This window comes from Rhodnius prolixus, unplaced genomic scaffold (genome assembly GCF_049639745.1).
Source record: "Rhodnius prolixus isolate KJV_2025 unplaced genomic scaffold, Rpr scaffold_2, whole genome shotgun sequence".
NCBI classification, from domain to species: Eukaryota; Metazoa; Arthropoda; class Insecta; order Hemiptera; family Reduviidae; genus Rhodnius; species Rhodnius prolixus.
The window spans coordinates 12,492,049-12,515,925 of NW_027411592.1; the positions used below are offsets into that span (position 1 = coordinate 12,492,049).

Sequence of the window (23,877 nt, forward strand, 5' to 3'; positions counted from 1 at the left end):
ATAAGGATTTTAGCGGCCATTCTAGAAGCATACATTGTGGTAAGTGAATGTTAAGTGGAATTACTTTTAATTAAATTATCTTATAATGTAAAAGGGATTGATTTAAGTTGATGAATTAGAATTGGTCATTAAGTAGAAAAGAGTCAGTTTTCCCCTACAGACGCCTGATACAAATTCCTGCCTATACTGAAACCATTTTGTTGTACATGGCTTATGTTAGATAAAATTTTTGAAGCGCATTTTTCCGCTTTATGTTTTCTGCTGCTGATAGGTGTTTTTTTTATATTTATTGGTTACATAAATTAATTCTGAATAAAAATTGCTTATTTAATAACTGTTTATGAAGGAAGTGCGTACAAGGCGACTAAAGATTAGAAACCGGTATTTTCCCAAAATGTGGAGTGAATTACCTAAATTGTGATTTAGGATCTTCAGCGACCTGATCCATTTCAGTTCTCTGGATGTCGGCACAACCATTACTCTGAGAAGTAGTTCAGCAAAGCGATAAGAACCCAAAATTCATCACGTGGAGGCATCAACGTTAGGTGTAATTCTTCTCCTGACTAAGCTTAACCAAGATCTATTGGGTTTCTTAGTTTTTCATACCACTGAGTATTACCAACAAACCATCTTTCTTCAAACTCCTCAGAAACTTTAAACAGTGATTTCTCCTTCCAAGTAGAATTTAAAATCAAGAATAAATAAACTATGAGTACAATAAAATACAATTCACTAGGGTTTGGAACCGTCGTTTTCTGGAAAACAAATTCTTTTTTTAGATTAGCCTACTTCATGCACCATAATGCCATCTCAATGGCAGATGCCTTTTGATTATTGAGATCCTAATTTTAATTAATAGTAAGTTTTTTTTAAAAACTTTAATTACAACAATTTGAAATTTAAGTATAAAACTATTATAACTAAATAGACATCGTTTTATTGTACTAGCTTGTTTAAGTTGCTTTTTGAACATAGAACTAAAGCAATCAGACGAATCCATCTTTTGATAAATACATACATATGTGCATAATTTTTATCAAATTGAGAAACTGTGAGTTGTTTATTATTTATTTATTTATTGTTTTTGTGGTCTTGTTTTCACATTAACCATTATTTTTTATGAGGGCTGGAAAAAACAACATATTGGTATCAGTTACAGTTGGCTTCTAATGCCTTAATTTACCAATACATTGGAGGAAAAAATCACCCTATCTTTTTCAATATTCAATTTGAGGAATAGCACAGCCTCTTTCACTTCTTTCTTCATCATGTGCCTCTCTTCTACTACTTTCTTCTTCGTGGCTTCCATGAGATCAGGATAACTTGAGCGCTGCGTGCTGACATTCCTTCCTAGAACAACACAATGGTATCTGTATGTAACTTCGTTATTTGTTGTGCATTTAGAGTGGTGTATATAATTGTGTAGTGATGATAGTGGTTGTGTTAGTAAAGAAGAACTAAGGTAGAAACTGTGGTATCTCTCTGCATCCTATATTTTTATTCTATTCCCTCTAATGAATTTGTAAATGCTTCGTAGCGCATCTGGATTCATTATGGCTATAATACTTTAATCGTACACGTGTTGCTAATTCCTTTAGGAACTTGTCTCTATTTCTGTTATATCTGCTGCATCTAAAGAGGATGTGATTGATGTCCCCATCCTCTCCGCTACTGCAGTCACATTAAGGACTATCTAATAACTTGATTTTTGAAGGTACGGATTTGTGAGATTATGTCACTTTATTGTTGTATAAAAATGTCTTTTTTCCTCCAGTACTTGTGCTTGTCGGGGATCTTAGGCTGTAAATCAGCGTAATATTTACCCTTACTTTCTTTTTCCAGACCCGTAGAGCTTTTGCCATGCGTCATATCAACGCTTTCTTAAAGTACTCTCGAAATCCGCTAAAATGAGCACTGGAGTTTGTTTCCCTAAAAAAATGGCTCTTTTTGCTAGCACCTCGGCTTTCTCGATATCAACTATCCCAGCATGCCTTTTCAGCCGCACCAGATGCAACCTACCCATTACGTAAATCAAATGAGTTGCAATTTCTGCGAGTTGTTAACTCACTCTTGCTAGAGTGTTGTGTAAAATGATCAAAGATATATGATTTCATTTGTTAAATGTAACTAAAAATTACATATTTGGAAGGTAGAAAACTTTGAGGATTGAGTGGGCAGAAAAATGATGTAACATTGGATTACAAAAATCACAGAAAATAGGAAAAAGCGGAAACTGATAGGAAACTTCATCTCATGGAAATGAATAAGAAGTTATAGTTTTAGAATTTTTTTTTTAATTTTCAGAAAAGTTGAAAGTAAAAGAAAGCTTTTAGCACTGTGCGAAAAGAAAGAAGTTAGCCTATCAATGATGAAAAATACCTTAATTCCAAAAAATTAAATGTATCTCATTACTGTCAAGCAAGATAAAAATTAATATAGTTGTTTTAAAAAGGAGAACTGGGAGAACTTGTTGAATATAGTCGTGGCTGCATAGAATTTCCGCTTCTCACAAACTATTTATCTTAAATTAGAAGCCAGGAAGAAGAGATCCTTCTAAAAGCTTTTAGTATAAGAGAAAGGTCAGGGATAAAATGAAAATACTACTAGAAACTAGAAAAGTAAAATTGAAAGGGATTTTTTTTTTAACACAAACTAGTTCAATAAGAAGTTTAGTAAACCTAACAATGAAGGACTAAAGAAGTTGATAATGGTGGAAAAAAATATAAGGATAAAGCAAAAAAATAAAATTTATAAAAGTAACAGTGCATACAGTTTAAGGGAAACTTTGAGATATTGTAATACTCTTTTAATAGATTCAAAATCGTTTTTGAAGTATTAGGAAATCGAAAATATCAGAGTACCAATTAATGGAGACTAGTACAACTTCTTTGGATTGGAAATTTAAGGAAAGCGATTTAAGGTAGACTGTGTAAAAAAAGAAGAATTTATGGCGGAAGTCATCAGATTTCCTTTCTTTTTTTTTATTCTGGTATATTTTAGTTTTTCATTCATCACTAGAGTGATTAATTTAATAATTTGTTTAAAAACATTGATTTCAACTTTTTTCATTAGTGAACTAATATTTTAAAATAGCTGTCAACCTTGTCATACCATGGTTTCCTAAATGAGCACTAGCCGACACTAATGCAATGGGTATATTGCATTGGAAATTATGCATTTACCACAAAAATAAAACCTAAATAGGCTTAGAGTGCAAAAACATATTTAAATCTTATCTCTCTGTTCTTTGACTGGATTTAGCCACAGGTTGGGTATATTTTAAGTTGTTATTTAAACAAATTATTTAAGTTGCTAGTCAATATCTAAGTTTTATTTGTCAATGCGTTTGGAAGGAAGAACCCTACCACTTTTAGTGGACCGGAAAGAATTAAGGATAAGTAAATGTTGACCACACATCTCGGATATTGTCCCATTCATTGTTGAATATAGTGAACTGTGCCCCAGGTTGTGGGTATTTGATAAAGGAATGTCTGGGTTACTATAATATGGGTTACAAAAGAAACTTATGCATTCTGAACATTCCAAATTAGGTGGGTATTTTCAGAGCTTGTACCTTAATGTTAAAATAATTATTTTGAGATATAGAGGGACTTAATGAGGCGAATTCACATTTTTTTTTATGGCAAGATGTAATACATTTCTAGTTTACAGGCAACAATATTAAATCCACAATTTTCCTCACATTTTAAGGAAAAATGAACTTTTTCATTGTTGCCAACAGTTGCTTCGTTATCAAGCTTAAGCTTTAAAAAAAGCTCATTTTCATTCTATCATGTGTACCAATAAATGCAGCTATTGAAAATTGAATTATGTGCTTACAAGTTATGTAAAGTAAGGATGTGTTTTATGTATTTGATAAATAAAGTCAATAAAATGGAATTTAGGTGGGGGAGTTGTGACCCAGCCTGGTCTCTACAGCTATTTTGATCAATATGGAGGCGTATAAGGGAGCATGACCCACCTCAGTCTGTGAGAAAGCTTCTTGCTGAGTGCGCTGCACTCTGGTCAGTAGGTGTGTATCTATCGCGCTTACTTGAAACATGCAGCCGCCGCCCAGGAAAGTAAGTAGAATAAAACCTCCTAAATAGAGCTTTAGGAGCAACGTATAAAAATAGTTGTTGGTTTGGACTTTTAACTAGCTCAAATAAATCGATACAAAAAATTTTTTTTTTTTAATTGTGAGCAACCATGCCATTAACATTACTAATTTTTTCTTGTTCCATCGAAGGTTTTCTAAAAGTTTATTTCTATTAAGTTTGTAATAAATTACAATTTTTATTGCTATCTCCAGTTGTATTAATTATTCTTTTCTTCTCTAATGGGGCCTTACCTCAACAACCACGTGGATCAATATTTTTGTTTCCAATTTCATATGCCCAATTTTTCTATTTTTTTAAAACTCATATTTATCGAATAATAAAACTATAATTGTAATAACAAATTTCTTAAGCTATCTTAACAAATATCTTAATAATAGGCTTTACATGAGACACTCGCAATATTAAGCTTTAATAAAGGTTGTCTAAGTCGACTACAATTATTCAACCCTATTTTAAACTCGACTTAATTTTATCTGCATTTGAAACAATTTATGAATGCAATAAAAAAAAAAAAACAGTTTAAAATATTCTTTTCTAATCCAATTAAATATGTTATTTGTTGAGAATTTTTAAATAAAACTTCATTTAATTCTGTGCGCCTTCCTTTTATTCAATAGTATGCAATTATTAAAATGAATGACGCAATCTATAATTTAATTGGATGAAACTGTTCAGAAATTTATTTTTCTTCTATAATTTTTTTCAAATTGGATGAATTTTATTTGTGCTATTAGCGATTTATAAAAATTTACAGTTGTGATGATTATAGTAAAATAAATTGTGGATTTTAATTTGACAAATAATTATTAATTAACTTTAACTTCAATTATTTTGTAACCTTATACAACCAAATATAATAAAATGAAAATAAAATAATAATTTAAATTACCAATGAATTTAATTTACAGAACACCTTTGTTTGGAATAATGAACTTTGGTTCCACGTCCAAAACGATTAACTACATACATCTTAATTTGATCAACATGATATACATAAACAATTTTTTAAGCCAAGTATTTGTGAAATTCTCAGTTCACTTTTCTTATTGCATTATTACAATTCTCAGTGAAACTTTCCTTAGGACTTGGAGCTTTAACGGAAATTGTAGTTTCATTTTTAGATAGAAAGATTCGTACTCTATATTGTTGTGTGACAGAATCATTCCTTAAAAATTCTGTTTAAACTTACGAAATCCCCGCAAGTGGTCAGAATTCCAGAAAACAATTAAGTTATGAAAAAATGTGGTTAATTTTCTTAATTAAATGTGACAAATTTTTTCATATTTGCCGCAAACTCATAATTTTAGCAACGTATTTAATTCACGATAACACTATGTGTGTTAGTAAAAATGTAAAATGTGCAAAAATGGCACATAAGGAAAGCTTGATACTTTCGGTACCATCCTAAAGTTAATTTTATTGAAGAGAGTTTCAAGTAAAACTGATGGTAAGTCCCCATCCCAGTAGACACCTCGTTTAAAGTGTTCAGTAGGATTGAAGTTTTTAATAACTCAAAATAAAGAATTCCATCTGTTAGGAGAAGAAACAAGATGTTCCTCAAAGGCTATACCAGCAAATTGATGCATTTATTTAATGTGCTAGAAAAACTGAAGAAAATAGTTCCATTATAGCATGAATACGGAAATGCAGCAGATTTCGCAAAGTGCAGTCGCGACAAATGCGAGTAAAACGGAGAGAGTGATTCGCTTGAAGAATAAGGCTTTCTTCCAAGAGTTTGAGGTGGAGATATGTGCGAGGATACTTATAAAACGGAAAGGAATACTAAGGACAAAAGAAGTAGTGCAGCTGGTCGACAAAAGTAAGGCTTGGGACGAGGAGTAATTGGTCTCACTTGATAACTGCCTCTCACTTCGAATAGATAAAGGATCCAGTGATGCCGCCCTCTAAAAAATAAGAAAATGGTTTTTGTGTGAATGTGAGAGAGGGAAGGAAGATGAACTTTCTTAGAAGAACCCCTGAGATATGTAGAAATTTGAATACAACTGTACTTAATAGTTGAAGATGGCGGTGCAATTTGTCACAAAAAGTTGGAAGTCAAGTTCTCTTCATGAAATTGACGAGCATTTCTCTGCAGATGAATGAAATTCTGAACTTACAAAATTAAAGTTCACAAGCTTGCTAATGAAAGCGACTTAATGGTGATTTAATGTAAAGTGTGAGTATATGCACTGAGCATAAACAAAAATTTCTTAAAATAAGTAATTGGATGATAAGGTTTGGATCATTGTAACAGTTTTTATTGAAACCGACTATCCGTAATAATTCACCGTTACTTTATTAAAGAATGCTGTTTACTTAGTAAATAAAAAGATGAAAATTAAAAGTAAAAAACTCAGTTATTCTTTGATGTCAAAATTCAGTTATCGTTGATTTTATCCAGCGAACACAACCACGTTATTCCATCTTTGAATTTTTTTTTTATGGATCATATTTTATGTACTTTTTAAATTATTCTGCTTCTGTTTATTGGGATTGGGGTTTACAATATAGTGATAATTATGGCAAAACATTGTCGCTTACAAGTTAATGGAGTGTACCGTTAACAGTTCACTGGTTAGAAAATCGGCATTCCCTGAAACACATCCCTGCGACAATTGTTTTCACTTGTAAATAACAAATGAGAATATTAATAACACTGAATTGAGTATTTAGGTTATTTACTTTAATATTAATTAATAGTAAAAAAAAATCTAAATGAATCGCAATTTGTTAAAAAGACATCTGACACTATTCAGCATTTTTATTTTATTTGGATTTTCGCGACTGCATTAGGAGGTGTGTTTGATTAAGATTCAATATACTGATTCCAAAACAGTTTTTTGTAACATCCTTTAATTTGTAACATTCTTTTGTAATGAAGTTTTAATAAATTGCGTTTCAAATATTATTTGGAGGCTCGGTTAGTTTGGTTTAAGTTGCCCTTGTTTAAATACTACTATTGGATTTATGGTTAATAATCGATGGTTTAATTAATTGTTTTTTTAAAAATAATTTTAGCAGCACATAATGTGGGATTCACAATTATTTAAAATATAAAGTGAACATTCATACGACTTTTTCTACTGCTATTATTTCTTCTAATGAGTAAATTTGCAACTAATACTGAATTTTTCTGAACATGTTTGGTTAGCCCAATTCGCTGTTTGTTCTTGTTAAAAGTTTCACTTTAGATAAGTAAATGTATGTTTGGTAACTTTGATAAAATTCCGCGAGCATCAATTATTTATTTCAACCTATTTCGTCCCACCTTTAAAATCAAACCATGGTATTCACAACAATTTTTTTGAAAAGCTCTTAACTCTTGAAGGAGGAGGAACTGTGATCGCCTAAATTTTCAATTTTAAATATTTACTGGATCTACTCGATTTGTGGCCCATTGAGTACGAAAAAATGGCGTTTACAAATTGATCTATTATGCATGAGTGACTAGCAATCTCAAAACCCAAAGTTCCAATTAGTTGACCAGATAGCGCCAGAGAACGCAGCTATAAAGTTCAAAATCAAGGGACCTGCAGCGAATAAGATTTTTCATTTTATTATTATTATTATTATTTTAAATGGTTCCTAGGAGTTCCTTTAAACTTTATATGCTCATTGAGTATGTCTAGATCTATCTTTAAATAAATAAATAGAATATTGGGGTTAAAAAAAGGAAAATGACAAAATTAGGCAAAAGAAAGAGACAAATAATAAAAATGAAAATGTACCGGTAAAATCATAAATCCCAAAAATGCCACGAGCAAATTGCGGAATTGTGTGAAACCTTGAACATATTGTGTAGAATATTGAACGAGTCAAGGCTGGTTGAACACTATTCAAGAACCACATTTCTTTTGCACTCTTTTGTTAAATATAGAAAATTGTACCTTTTTTACCAGCGCTTTTAGATTGTTATTTTCACCTTCAAGCAAAAGTTGAGAAGAAAATAAGGCTTTCTTAGTATATAGTAATCTTTTTTTTCTGCAAGCCAATATTTCTACCAGGACAATACTCGTCCAAAGCGGCAATTATTGGCTACATTTCAATCACTTTTCTCAGAGTAAACTTCAAAACCATAAAATTGATTAATTAATTTACTATTAATATATATATATATATATATTTGTTCACTTTATAACAATTCTTCAAGGCTTATGTACCTTTGTTTCCCTCAATGATTGCTAATCACTCTGTTGACTGCGTGCCTCAAGCTCTTTGTTGATTTTCCTTAAATCCTTGTAAACGCTGTCCTTCTACCTACTTTTTAGCCAATATCAGGCTTCCCGTTCAATAATTTTTTAGCCTTCTATCCTCCGAATAAGCCTGAACCACTTCAGTACCTGCAGCCTGACTTGAGAGGATATGTTAATATCTTCATAGATTCATCGTTCATTGCCTAATGTTTCTATTAACTGGTCCTAAAATATGTCTCATTACTTCTCCCATCCAGTAATTTAGTTTCACCGCCTTTGAGTTAAACGTCCAGATTTTCGAATATAGAGGGTACAATATGTTCCTGTACACCCTTATGTGCATCAATACGTCTTTAAATGTACGGTAGTTTGGGAAATATACATTATGAATTTAGTACAGCAATTGGCCTATCGGCTCTTGAGGACCCTTCATGTCAGGACTCTTTTACAAAGTAAAAGTCAGCATTTAAAATTGCGATTTGTGCAACACTATTTGAGGCTCATTGCTTTTGGCCCTAAGCAACCGATGTGTGTAACGCAGAAAATCGCCCCAGGCCACAACATTCTCCTTCTGCAGAAATGTCGATACTTATACCTTTGTGTTTCCAACAGATTTGCCGGTTCTAAGTGTCGGTATTGGAAGCGTCTGTTTTTCCATCCTTCACTAATGATATTTATGACTGTGTGTAAAGTGAGGTTTGAAACACTATTATGGTAATTACATTCCAGCAATCTTCTTTCATTGTGTTCCATAGAGAATGAATTCGTTATTTTAAATTAAATATAATAGTGGTCTAAGTAAATTTAATTTTTCTAAGATGCCATTTTTTTTGGAGTCAAACAGAACAATCTAGAAATTACCCTTTATGGTCGTACTTTTAGAGATAGTTAATATTGATTGTTCCGTGTCCGCGATACATAATTGTCTATCTCTTTAACAAAAACTTGTTAAAATAAAGGTTGATTAAACGCTAAAAGGTACACAAATCAACAAGTATCCAACATTTCATTAATATTTCATTGTTATAATTTGAGTAATTTTACTATATTAAGTTTTCATTTATATTTTTTGCGATGTTCTAGTTCTCTACAGCTGGGTAAAGAATTCATTGAATTCTGAAAAATGCGAAGGGAGATATAGAAGTTTGAAACTTGAAGGAAATTAAAACCACCAAAATTTAACCTTCTATATCTAATTACCTATTATAACTAGAACATTGCAATTTATACCAGTTATATAGCAAACATTTCTCTACAATTTGGTAAAGAATTCATTGAATTCTGAACAATATGAAGAAAGATATAATGGTTTGAAATTTGAACGAATTTGAAAATTTCCAAAATTAACCTTTGATTTCTCATAACTATCGTTCGTGAAAGTCGGTACACGCGTCAATAATTTCAAACGTTTGCCTTACACCCCCTTAATAGGTGTAAGAAAAGAACGTCGTTTTAATTTTCGCAGGGGAGCCCCAACCTATTCATAATTAATTTCATTTCATTAGCCAAAATTTATCAATATTATTATTATTTTCCGGCGCATCGACGTCTGTGGCCATTAGCGCCTACTACACAGTTTCTTTTCTCACATAAAGGCCACTAGAGCTGGGATGGTACCCTATTGTCCTATCGGGCTGCCACACACATATCTTGCTCAGCAAGGCAGGGCATCAATATTATTATTATTATTATTATTTTCCGGCGCATCGACGTCTGTGGCCATTAGCGCCTACTACACAGTTTCTTTTCTCACATAAAGGCCACTAGAGCTGGGATGGTACCCTATTGTCCTATCGGGCTGCCACACACATATCTTGCTCAGCAAGGCAGGGCATCAATATTATTATTATTATTATTATTATTATTTTCCGGCGCATCGACGTCTGTGGCCATTAGCGCCTACTACACAGTTTCTTTTCTCACATAAAGGCCACTAGAGCTGGGATGGTACCCTATTGTCCTATCGGGCTGCCACACACATATCTTGCTCAGCAAGGTAGGGCATCAATATTATTATTATTGAAGACAGAATTATTAGCTAATAATTTTAGAGCGGGCCTTACATACATGGGGCTAACTTCTCTCCCATTCGATGTACAGCGTCAAGACCCCCAAAAGGCACATCTACTTGAAATTTCAAATCGAATAACACCTCATTCATGAAAATAGGTTCGCGGACAGTTTTAATGTGAACCAATTCTTATTCAATCTATTGATAAGATTATTGAACAACTTTTATGGGACAATTATTACATAGAGGTCAATATCTAAAAAGAACTAGTTACATTTAGGGCCACTTTAGCCTTTTTCGTGCTGGCAGTTCCTAAACTGGGGCCGTTTAATTTAAAATTTATAATATTGTAGTTTCAGTAGAAATAAAATTTCTTCAACAGTAAATGAATCACATTAATATTTCAATAAATTAATAATTAATTATATCTATTATAATTAACGGTTATGGTTAAAAAATCTGTTAATACAAATAGAATAATTGTTTACAAGTGTAACATTTATTTACAAATTTAACTAATATCATTAAATAATTTTTCAAATGTTTTAGAAGTCCGAAGAATGTTTTTTATAATTCTTTCACTCTACTGAATTAGAGGAGGTGCAGATTTGAAAATCTTCCTCCGGACGGAAAGATCCATTTGGAGATCCATTGTTTTTCTCGAAAAGCTGCGAAAGAAACTTCCAACTAAAGCTCTAAATACCTATTTAAGTAAAAAATAATTATTTGATATATATTAACTAATATTTAATTGACTACAAACTTTTTATTTTTTCTATGTAAAAGAAAAATTTTAACTCCTCTTTTGTAATGAAATAAACCCTGAATAACTAAACCTGAGCTTCTTATCTTCTCTCTCAACATTAAACCTTCTTTAAAATGCACTCGCCATATTTTACAATTTTTTTTCCAGGTCTGAAGCTATTGTTTTTTCCTTTGTTACTGAAGCTCCTGTGTGAGTTAATTAAAGAAATTGTAAAATAAGTGTATTTGAAATTCGGGCGGTATTGAAAATGTTTTTTGAAGAAGACTCATCTTCAGAACTAGGTGCAGCTTGAGAAATTTGTGAAGTTTATAGGGGTAACGGCTTCGTCAATTCGGTTGCACAGTATTGGTTTATAAATTTCAGGAGACAATAAGAAAAAGTAAAAATGAAGTTTCACAATCTTTTGATTTAAATGTCTTAAGCAAAGCTTTAATATTTCATCAAACAAGTAGTAGTAGAAAACATTCAGGCGGGTTAAGAATGTCTGATTCTAACATTGTTCATTGACAATCGAATGGTGGCCTAAAAGCCTTTACCCATCGTATTCCCCCTGCAAAAGGCCCATAGTTGAAGTGAGAACCCTAAAAATCCAAGTGATTTTCGAAATGTCACTTGCGATTTGCAGGGAGTAGACTTAACAACCCACACACTTAAAAAACGAGGGGGTATGCCTAGCCAGTCTGCCCTTCTATTGTCCTCAAGGAAATGGTTTTGCGAAAACGATAATGCTCTGCGTGTATGATGGAACTTTGAACTTTTAAAAAAGTGGTACATTTGGAATTAGTTCACGATGGGCTAACTTTCACTGCCGAACTCTTTTCAGCACAATGGATATGGTCCATGCTTTCTTGGCCGAAAAGTTGCACCCATTTTGTATCAACAGAAACAACATTTTTCTGAAGCATAAAACAAGACCACTCAAACTTCGCGTCAATTTATTTCAAAAATTAGTTTAACTGGACCTTGAACTTGCTTATACATAAAGCCCAGATCTCGTTCCTTTGGACTAGGACTTTTTTTCGCTCTACGACCTCGATCTAAGGAAAAGCTGGTGAACAAAATTGTATTGAGTACTTTGCTTCCAAAGAACATTCGTGGTACCCAAGAGGAATTGAATATTACTCGCTCAAAGATGAAGTGATGAATTTCAATGAATTATACTTTGAAGTATTGCAGTCTCATTGTTTATATTAATTAAACAGCCAAAAAAGAAACTTTTGGCACCACCGGATGAAAAATTGAGTGAAATTTGCTGACGATAAGAGTGTAATTTTTATTTTATTCTGACAAGATAATTAATTTTGAGATGTGCATTGCTTCAATAAGTACGGCCGTAGTACAGTAAATAACTAAAAACATTACCGATATTCGGTAGTTTTCAATCCCGTAAGCAGATTAATTTTTTTGTGAAACACAAGAGGTCTAAAATATCTAATAAGAAAAATAAAAAAATACTACTTGCAAGCTCTGAGGAGACAAATAATGAGGCCAGAGTGTTGTTTAGATTGGAGTACAATCTGGACGGATCAATAAAACGACGAAAAGCCCAAGTGGGTTTCATAAGTTGTTCACATTCCATTAAGAGTTTATTATAATGGCTGACACATTCTCTTATTGGAGTATTAAAACAAATAATTTATTGGTACCAGGGCTAACTTTTTTTATTTTATGAAAATTTGGAGTTTCCTGATTTATACTCTACTTTCTGTTACTTTTGCGAGATTTACAACTTTTTTTATTAATGATCACTTACTAATTTTGTAACGGGAAGTATTTTCGAATTAACTTTTTTAATGTTTTGTGATTTCTTGAACACGAACAATGCGGTTGTTTGATTCAAATTTACGGTTGCTTGAAATTGTTAATGTACAAATGGTGGGGTTCAGTAACCCTTTTTTTAGCTGCCCTCCACGTAATGTTCTCATGTAGTGCTATAAGTGATTTCTAGGAAGAGAAAATTTAAGGGCAAGTGGAATTCTGCTGCATTAACCACTAAGCCAAACCAACTTTCCAACACATGCGAATTTAATGTCTTACAAAGCACAAAATTCCTGAAGGTTGGTCCATACCAAATACTCTGAGCAATTCTGAACTGTTCCGATTAGGACAGAGGTGCACGCGGTGGTGACGTGAGTGGTTGTTGCAGAGAAGAACGTGCTCAAATCGTCAATGTCGCGGCCATATCTGAAAATGAAGTGAACGCGAGGACAAAACAATGTCCTGGTGGACTAAAATGAATGTTTCTTTGATAAACCGACATTAAATGGATTATGTACGTTGGAGTTAGTAGCAGCACAAAGTTGAATTCATAATTGCTTTGTCTGTTCCTCTGTGAACGGATGGAAGTGGGCAGAGTATTTGGTGTAGACCCAACTTAACAATCTAATGCAATAATGGAGGAATTCCACACCTCTTTATATTCCTATAAAAGTCCCGTACACCACTGTAATGAACACTGCAATTACAGACGCTCTAACCAAAGAATATTCAATATGTATAACCATAAGTTACATTACTTTTATACTTGCATTTTTCTGCTTAAGTCATTAAAATATACACAAATAATGCTATGATCATCAGGTGTCTTTAAAGATTTCTTTATTTAGAGGTTAGATCACGCTCACGGATTATTGGAATAGAACTTTTTTATTTCAATAAAAAAATCTACTTTTAAATTTGACAGAATAATGAGAATTGTAATAAGACTGTGATTTTTCGCATTGATTGTACAAAATGTGCGCCATCCTTTGCATCAAAATATTGTTTTTGTTCTTTCTTCAAGAGCGAGGAAAAAAAGGGATGATTTAATTAATATCCTAAATTGTTGGTTTTCATATATTTGACTTCAAGTTAAAAAAAAAAAAAAAAAAATCCTATTTACTTTGACTCAAGATTTGTTCGCTTATTCATTCATACAAAAGTTGGGATTAAGTCATGGACCTACTATGCAGGTGGAGTAAGCGCAGACCGAGGCACCGATCGATGAACTCGCTGGGTGTTACGAGAGTTCCGCCGCACTTCATTCACATAGCTTCGTCTTAATATTTCTATGGCAGATCAATTTCAGTTACACTTCTTACTAATCTTGCGTGAATATTAAAATTTATCCTAGTTGTTTACATTGGAGCAATAAGCTTTAAGAACCAAAAATTATTAATTTTTGCGTTTTTAAAGTTAGAAAAATAGTCTGAATATAATTTAGCCTTATAACTAATTAACTTAATAATAAGAAAAGATTAGTGACTGATAATAAATCAAACAAATTACATAATTTGCTAAATAAGTTCTTGCAAAAAATATGCTACAAATTTAATTTTCTCACCTCGATCTAATCGTAGGCAAGATCCGTTCAGAAAATGATTATACTTCCATAAATTTATAGCTTTTCCGTTTTGGTTCATGTTTTTTGTTTACATTTATGCCTAGTTTTACTCTAAAAATCGTGGAATATCTCTACAAGCCCATGGTATCTTGCGATCTAAAATATCAGCCTAAAAGAGCTCTCTTTTTAAGGAGTTAGCAGTATATCTCTCTTGCCTTTTCAGTTACGTCATTTTCAGAAATCTCAGCGCGATATCACTCATTTCTTTTAACATTGATACTTCCATGAAGTTTTAAATATTGTTCTAAGTATATGTCAACAGAAAGATTTATTCTGTTTAGCTTCACATAAAATCAACGGAACTGTTAAGAATTATTAGCTCTGTAGATCAGGGATGAAGAGTCAAGCAAAATGCTTGTACGATATTCTTTTGCAAATTGAGGTCTTCCCTGCCTACAATCTTTCTTCTTATGAATAGCCAGAGAAAGTAAATCTTATGAATAAGTGTAATAGTAAATTAATTAGATAAAATGAACTGATAAAGGATGCAATTTAAAAAAAAAAATACCTTTGAAACTGGAGAGGCCATAATTAAATTTTTAATTAAGTTGCAGAAGCCCATTTATAGTTATTCAATAGGTAACTACCGTGATTCCAGTTAATTAAGAGAGCAAAATCAATTTAGTTAGCTACTTAGGTGTTCTAAATAGCCACTTGAAGTTGCAGAGTTTATAGAGTTTGATATATATTTTTTTAAGTCATGAACTTGGCAGAAAACAGTTTAATAATCTACAAATTCCTTTTAATTTAAGTTAAACTGAATTCAAATTGGTCAAGTATTCAGTTTAACTACCAGCAATAGCAGTTAGAGTTCTGTTTAATTTTCGTTATCTGAGTTGCTATTAAGCCTTAAGTTTCTAGATATTACTTGGGGACTGCTTAGGGCATTTCTTACTAAGTTGCATATCTTTGGTAACCCACATTAAAGTACTAACTTACATAATTCTCCTGGATATGCATTATCTTAGTACCCTGATAGATACGCTTAATAATAAATTCAAGTTTTTACTTACATATCTGTATAATGGATATAATTCTTATATTTTAGAAGTGCCAAACATTATTTTCTTTGATGAAATTTGTCGTGTACAAAAAAAATCCCTTGAAATAGGGCGTTTATCTTAAAGCCCCCTGCGACTATCCCAGCCTAACAAATCTAACGACTCTTGTTCTGACCCACAAATACGTAGGTACTCGCTAGTTTCTGCAATAATAGTACTATAACCAGACCCAGAAAGCCTGATTGATTAAAAGAGATGAAATCCTTTAGTCTGTATTAAAGCCTGAGAGGCAGAAAACGTGAAGGGGATAGGTGAGAGCACGGTTTCATTCTTAGCCTATTTAAACACAAGGAAGAAAAGACTGAATTCTGAAAGGGAGCTAGAGTTGCGTTTCCCCTGAAGAGTGGATGACTTTTTGTCTTTCAAAGGTCACACCCTACACGAGGCCACACCCTCGCCAGCACGAGCAGGGAGGATCAAGTGCCTGTTGCGTTTTCAAAACGGAGAAGGAGCATTCCTTCTTATTCATTACCATTAGATATTTTCTCTCACAGACTGTCAGAGGATGCTGATAATGTTGAAGTGGGAATAGTTAAGCAGTTCGAGTTAAAGGCCAGCCTAATGAATTATTACTAGGACAGATAGTTAAACAAATAATTAAAATAAAATGAAAAAGTAAAAGATATTCGGCATAAAATCCTTGAAGAAAGTGTAGTTCCTCATTAATTGGATGGAAGTTTGTTGGGGTTTATTGCTTTTCGATTTTTTGTTTTACTAACTCATAAGTTAGAGACAGCTTGCTAAATTACTTATCAAAAAAACAGTTTTCTTCTTTAAGATATCTGTCTCAGACATGATTAATATGCAATTCTCTTCTTCTAAAGCAGATAGAAGAAGCAAATGCTTGAAATTTCTTAATCAAACTATTTTTTAAAGTAAACTTATGATTTAAAAAAAAACAATTGTGAATGAAGGCAAAATTAATTCAGTCTATTTACTTTACACAATACTGTCATATACATAGAATAAGAAATGAAACTGTGAAAAATGGCCACTATGTCAATGCTATCATAGGTTGTTAACATTTGAGTTGATTTGGAATGGATATTTTTAAACATTTATAAAATAAAGCCAGCAAGATAATTTAAAGTCGCTAATATTGTTAGAATTCTGCTCTGATTTTGTTTGTGTCAATTTCAAAATCTTTTCCAATTATTTATTACCAATTATTATTATGCTGCAACATCTTCTTTGTCTTCATTATTGTGAATGTATGTATTTTATTGAGTAAACTGATTTTATTTATATATTTGCATATCCATTTAGGTGAAGGATGTACTCCTCTTAAATGCATACATAGTTATTCTTTATTGTTTCAGGGGAACTATGTGAAGTTCCTGAAGAACTTACACACCGAACAGATAGCCAAATTACAATTGAAGAATCAGAATGAATGTGAATTACTAGATGATATAAGGTATGTTCTACTTAACGTATTTAGTTCTTTATAATTTCTCTTAATTCATTTGGAGTCACGTGATACAAGCCATAACAAAATATTCAATTACATTTTAGAAATTTTATTTCAACGATGGTATTATGAGGAATATACATTTTATCTGACAAATTTTAATTAAAGTCGTCCTGTTCCATTTGTTGGTAGTAATTACAAAATTAGATTTGTAATGGCTTTGCATGTTATTTCACAGTGAAGGCAGGAAAAGAAGGTCGTCGAATCCATTCATTTTCATTAAAATACCTTCAATATTCAGTTTCCGGTAATCTGCCCCACATTTTCTAATTAAGCAATTTTACTTAATGTCAACACAAGAGTAAAAACCTTGAATACTCTTGCAGTTCAACGATTTAAAATAAAAGAAATTCACCAGCGAGATTTTACGATTTTCTTTTGGCCCCTACAGTTAAATTAGGGAATAGGAGTCTTTTAGGAGCGAAAGCCTTTTACTTCTGACTAGACGATCTTCGCAGTGCTTACTCTAATCGGTCACAAAGTCGATCTAGTCTATCTCAAACCGTACTGTCCTTCTTGCCCTTATTAAAGTTACAAGATTCATGATATTTTGTTTCTATCTATTGAGTTAGTTTCCTCTTAAAAATCATTAAGCGGTAGAGGTTAAAATTATATGATATTGGCCGTGTTTTGTTTGGCAATAGCCGAAGTTATGATCAGTTTTTGAAAGGGTTCATCGTTTGCTGTCATTCTGACCAATTTATTCTAAAAACATTCTACCTTAGTTTTAAGCATGTTTTTTTACCAATTGAGAGAACTAAGTAGTAAACTGCCAGTAAAACTAGATGCCATTTGTAATTTTGTCTTTGAACCTGTCTTGTTATTATGTACTTGACAAGATGGTTTCTCTTTGCCTAGATCTGATTATTCTCTCTTGGATCAATATATGACCAATCATTGTATATATAAGGCCTCATTATGATTGGCTGCCAACTTCAGTTGTTCACAAGTTATCTTCTTATACAACTTGAGATTCGTTATGTCAACACCAGTATTATTTCTTCTTCTGCTTTCAGGTGAGACACGCTTCTTCGGTTTCTTATGTTATGTTTTGTTTAGTTCGTCTGGCTAGGTTTATTCTGCTCCATTTTAGTTTGGTTGTACTGTACCCAACGTGCAATATACCTTTCTATTTCCACGATGTTTTCCACCTTTTTAAGCAGAAATCAACATGTTAACTGTTTCATCTCAATCCATTAGTTAGCTTCTTTGGTCTGTTCTTTTCCTAAATATTTTAAAGTCTGCCTGATTCAAGAAGTATTTAAGCTTGCTGAGTGAACTGTGCTATGTATCCAACTATATTTTATGTATGGGGATTTTAATTAATACTACAAGGTTTTGGATGCCCCATTGGGACTTCCTTACTTTTGTCATTAATGCAGCTGCAACTCATGCATTTATTTATACGTAACATGTATAACTGTAATTATTATTATTGGCGACATAAATATTTAAGACAAATAAATAAATTAACATTGATTTAGTTAAGCTCAGATTTTTTCCCGCAAACTTAATAAATAAATGCAAACTAACTTAATAAAGGTGGTAGTTGTGTGAACGAATGTAGTACGAGTATATGAATTTAAACTACAAAATTATATATTAAAATTTTCGTTCCAGAAATTTCATACTGAAAAGGTCAGCTGTAGAGAAGTCTTATGCTGAGGTAAGTAAACTTTGTCGCAAAGACAAATTCTTAATTCTATCTTTAATGATCCATACGCAATAAAAATTAAATGTATAGTTACTTACATTTAAAATAAGAGGCTGCATCTGCCCCCTGGAGGGTCGCCGATCTTACTCCAGTTTGTCTTGTGAGCTTGACAACTGCATTGCTCAAACTCTGCAGCTCTCCTGAATTTGGTGATTGCACCCAGACGTGCAGCAGATTATTGCCCAAAGCCCAACGATTCACCGGAGACGTAAGAGGCAATGTACCAAGACGTACAAGAGATACAGAGTGTATCTCTGGCCAAAGAGATGTGCCTAAGCACTTGATACATTACGATGTACTTCGTACGAAGTTACTACCTAACTGCTAAGTTAGCACTACTTGCAGACTGCTTAATTGCAGGAAGGAATAGCTAAGCGGTTATTACGTTAGCATCTCATGTAGAAGTTTCCCCAAGTTCGACTTTAGTCAGCTATTCTTAGATTTTGTCTCTCTAGGAGCCAGTTCAGCTCACTGTCCGTTGATGGACAATTTAGTCAGAAAGAAAAGAAACATGGGCTCCAATGTCCATAGCGGTGACGCGCCATAAATTAAAAAAGTGAGAAATAAAAATAAATACATGTAATGTGTGCGCGCAATGTTCTTCACATGTTTGTATCAGTGTAAAATGCAGCGAACACTGTTTGCGAGCAAAAGAAAATCAAACAAGAAGAGAACGTTTGGGAGGCTTTGGTTTAAGTTTCCTGCAATGGTTCCACATCTTAGAATATTAAATTTTAATATCAAAAGAATTGCGAAAAATTCTAAGCTTTTTTGCAAAAATAGTTCCAGTCAAGCAGTATTGCTTTAGTAAGTGCAGCTCAATGATGGATAACATCAGAGAATGCCTTCTTCAGGTCGGCAATACACTGAGTATGCCCGAATAGAAAGGTGCTCGTTTAATTGGAATCTTAATTTTTTTTTTTAAATTAAAACATTATAAAATCCAATAAGAAGTAGCCGTAAGAAAGTTTTTCATACACTCCAGAAGTATTTGTTGGCATTTCATTAATAAAAGGAAGTTATTGGTAAACTCTTGGCGTAGAATTAATTTGCAACTATATTAACTTTTTGCACGCGATCACAAAATATGAATGAAAATTCAAACGAAGTTATGCATCAGTACTCATGGGTGATATCATCTAACCTAATTATACAATCGACATGTAACTGATTAATCAATCAATTCTCGATTCGCTTCACGTGAGGCGAAAGTTTTTTTTCTTACTTACACAAAACTGACCAGTTGAAGATCATATGAGAGAGTTTGTTTCTATTCCGTTACGAATATTCTTCAAACAGTAACAGATTTCCGAACTCTTTGTTCTACTAATAAGAGGCCGAAAGATATACTGCATTTTTTTTTGTCCTGTTTTGAAATCTTATTAAGTAAGAAACCAAACTTCTAGGAGTTTTAAGAGAGAGTGAGAAAAAAACGATTAATACAAAACATTTAGCCTCTACACAAGAGGAACCAACTCATGAACCAGACGTTTACAACTAGTTGAACCAAGTTAAATGGCGGAGTCCAGGTGTAGTTTTGTGCGGGCAAGTGAGCTAGAAATGGTGAGAGAGAGCATGCCCATTATTCTATACTTCAAATTAAAAAGACACCTCACCTCAAAAGAAAATTGAATTTGAACCATGCTAAATTGGTTTTGTTTATCAGAATATCCAGTAAATGAAATATCGAGAGGTAGACATTCTCCAACTTCAGCGAGACCCCAGTTATTTAATTTAATTTTTTATTAAATTTATTGAAGAAATCTTATTTCACAATTTAGATACGAACCAGTAGACAATGAACTCAAGTCAAAATACAGTTTATTGTAAATTGATATTTGTCTACCGATCACTTTACCAAACACCAATGTGAGTTAGCTAACTTACGCAAAAAAAGGGGAAAAGTAATTAGTTTACATCTTTGAATAGAGATTATAATTTAATGAGATGATTAGGGGATTCTTAATATTATTGTAATACTTTTGTATCAACTTTAAACTAAAGGTGATTGCTAATAAATAGTCTTTATCGTTAAACAAAAAAAAAATTAATTAATTACCAGATGATTCTTAAGAGAATGTTAAATCTCATTGGAATTAAGACTAAAGCATAATTATTGATTCAAGTTAAATAGAATTTTTAAATCCAAAGTTTTAAAAAAGAAGACAACCCCAACTAGAATACTTCAAAAATGACATTTGAAATGGTTATTTTCATTGCCCAAACATGTTTTAATAAATTGGTGGGTCTCTGCTGAAAGCTTCCAAAAAATTCGTTAAATTGAATCAATCTATTACAAAAGAATTTGAGTAGTTAAATTATGCTACAATAACGATTTATTTACTAGTAATAGGAGCTGATAATATGTGGAAGGCTCAGGATCCCAATCTTCTGTCCCGCACTCTCCCCAGTCTACTAGAATCTTTTAAAAAATAATCTAATTTGTAAAGATGTATCTATGGTGATCGCATCATCTTATAATTTAATTTTAGAAATGTAAGTTCTTCAGGACTTGGAGAACCGTAACTCTCCTTTCCAAATAAATAAGTTAAGTGTGGCCAGCCAATTAAGGTTATTTGGTACCAAGTCTTGTAGAATGTTCCTCAATAATGTTTCATATAGATTTAAACCTGACCATTTATGTACCTTATGTAAATCTGATAGTGATAATCTAAGTCACTTCCTTTTATCATGGCCCTATGTTAAATTATTTTAGGCAAATGTATTTCTCCAATTATATTTTATACCCTTTGGTCGTTGATGCTCTGTCAAATTTATTGACTATAGATTTTATTGTTAACTGAACAATATCTTTCTTCACGTTCTGAAATCTTTAAAGTTAAAAATTTCACTTTTTCCCACTATTTAAGATAGTATCTAAATATTCTTATTATCATTTATTTGTTTACTTTTCTAAACAAAAAGAGTTAGTTTATTTTTAAAATTATTATTATTATTATTATTTATATTATTATTATTATTATTATCATTATTATTTCTTCTTTTTTTTAATTACGGTTGATACTTTGTAAATCGACTCAACCCTTGAAGTTTATTTCTTTAAATTTATTTTAAAAGCAACAAAAAGATTGATTTTACTTTTTTATTTTTTGCATACTATAAAAGGAGATTACAAAAAAATCGACAAAATCTCCGCAAAGAAGGCGGTCTGTATTGCACAAAACTCATGAAATAAAGTGTCTACTTATTTACAATCAGAAATTAATGAATTTATCAAATTTAATTCCTTCAATGAAATAGTTGCATATGACCAGCAATACAGTTTTCTAATGTATTTGCCTCATTCCTTAGTTCTTTGGGAAAATAATTGCTTTATGAAACAAAAGTCCATCTACAAAATAAACTGACAATAATATTTTCATTTTTGGTACTTTATTTAAGGGAAACTACATGAAAAATACAACTGTTATTCCGATAGCAATGACTCACTACTACTACCACTAACGCTGTTTAATTTACTTGAAGGGCTCTCAACCAATGTTCGTTTACTTTTTTTTGAATTAGCACGCTTTTTGCAAGATCTACGATTCTTAGTAGTCACTGATTGAGCACGTTTCCGTGAAGGTGACTTGCTTGTCTCTGCAAGATGTAATGAAAGTTCTCTCACTAGCTGGGCAAACTTTTCTGGCTCCTTTATAGCAGTATTGGCTGCACTTCGATTTAATGGATGGTCAGGATTTGGATACGTTAATAACTGTGGAAGAAAAGAGTCAAAGACGTTTACCAAATTAAATAAAGGGCTCCATGTTTGATTCAATACGTCTAAACATACTGCGCCTGTTCCTTCATCAACATTAGGATGTAGTATAGGATCCATGAAAGAAACTGAAGGTGATTTGAAAGGATAAGCTTCTGGTAGAGTAACTCTTACTCTCCAAACAGCACCTTCATATGGAGTTTCCTTCGGGCCGGGCAGTTTCACGCATAAATCTGTGAGACCATTCAATAAAGTAACTTCATGTTCGCTCTCCATTAATTGAAGCACATCTGCATCAATACGTCTTTTGTTCATTTTATTTAACCGACCCAGTAACACGAGAGTAACTCGTTGACTATTAAAAATTTATGTTAAATAAACAATTATTCACGGCTGTTTCATTGCTGATGCTTCAACCGAAATTCATATGGATTTTTTCGAAGAAATTATACTTGTTTTAGAAAAACATATGTTTATTTATTGGAATTAAAAACTTTATCCCGCAATTAGTTGAATCAATCTTTTCTCAGCATTAGCTAATTTTATTTTTTTGCAAAATTCTAACTGAAGCAAACGAATTATCAATTACTGTTGGCCACTATTTTTGGTCTATAGTGATTTAAAATTTAAATTTTCCTCTTAAACCTGTACAAAGGGAAATCTTTCTTAATTCTACTTTCTACTACTTTTGAAATATTTTAACTGTGGAATAATTTTTTATTTTATTTTATTCCAGGCTCTGCTGAAGATTTCTTCAGCCTTCCTGAATAGGAAAATAGCAAATATTCCAGATATAAAGACTGAAGGTTCAGAAGAAAAATGGTGAGGACTTAAGTATCAAGATTTCTTTATTCTAATTTATAATTTTATTGAAAGCGGTAATGCAATGACAAGTTTTATGCGTACTGATTTGGAAAGTGTGGTAGATTGATACGAGAGAGAATGGTAATAGAGAATGGTCTTCGGAGTACGGGTTTCTTGGGATGGGAAGGAGTTTTTGAATATATTTATGTGATTAAAGGTTTCGTGAGCTGGTACAAAGCGATAGGTGTTAATGCTTAGGGTCGATTATGGCGAATAAAAATGTCGGCGAAGATAAACGAGTAACAGTCCACGGACAGGTGAAATGTCGCCTAAAAACGACTCTTTAGAAAGAGTGGACTGCCACTAGACTACTTTGAACCCATCTCAGTTCCCTTTACTGAGCTTTCAATCGGCGTTAATCACCACTTAAGAATCCTTCTGGCTCTCAGGAAAAGGATCAACATCAGCACTAATCTCTAGAATATACTTGTGTTCAAGCACCATCATCTGCCCATGGCTGATCAGTGCTGCTTAAGGTGAGATATCTCTGAATGTCATCATCAAAAATACAGAATATCTGCAGAAAAGTATGCTGCTGCTGAAGGTCTGGGATAAACACAATTTGTAAAATGTTTC

At 32.4% G+C, this 23,877-nt stretch overlaps 1 protein-coding gene and 1 pseudogene across 4 annotated transcripts in view; one reads left to right on the plus strand and one right to left on the minus strand.

Annotated features, from left to right (window-relative positions):
• Positions 1-3,953: 3,953 nt before the first annotated feature.
• nwk (FCH and double SH3 domains nervous wreck) overlaps positions 3,954-23,877 on the plus strand; it is a 51,333-nt gene continuing 31,409 nt past the window's right edge. For 3 of the 4 annotated variants that reach the window (XM_074117918.1, XM_074117919.1, XM_074117922.1), the window contains exons 1-4: positions 3,954-4,082; positions 16,854-16,951; positions 18,626-18,671; positions 23,174-23,259. In XM_074117918.1, the coding sequence (XP_073974019.1) occupies positions 4,062-4,082; positions 16,854-16,951; positions 18,626-18,671; positions 23,174-23,259 (251 nt within the window). In that variant the 5' untranslated portion in view covers positions 3,954-4,061. Of the gene's footprint in view, positions 4,083-16,853; positions 16,952-18,625; positions 18,672-23,173; positions 23,260-23,877 lie in introns of those variants that run through there. The other variant, XM_074117920.1, reaches the window with a different exon arrangement.
• On the minus strand, positions 21,809-22,856 carry LOC141448979 (ubiquitin-conjugating enzyme E2 H pseudogene; annotated as a pseudogene).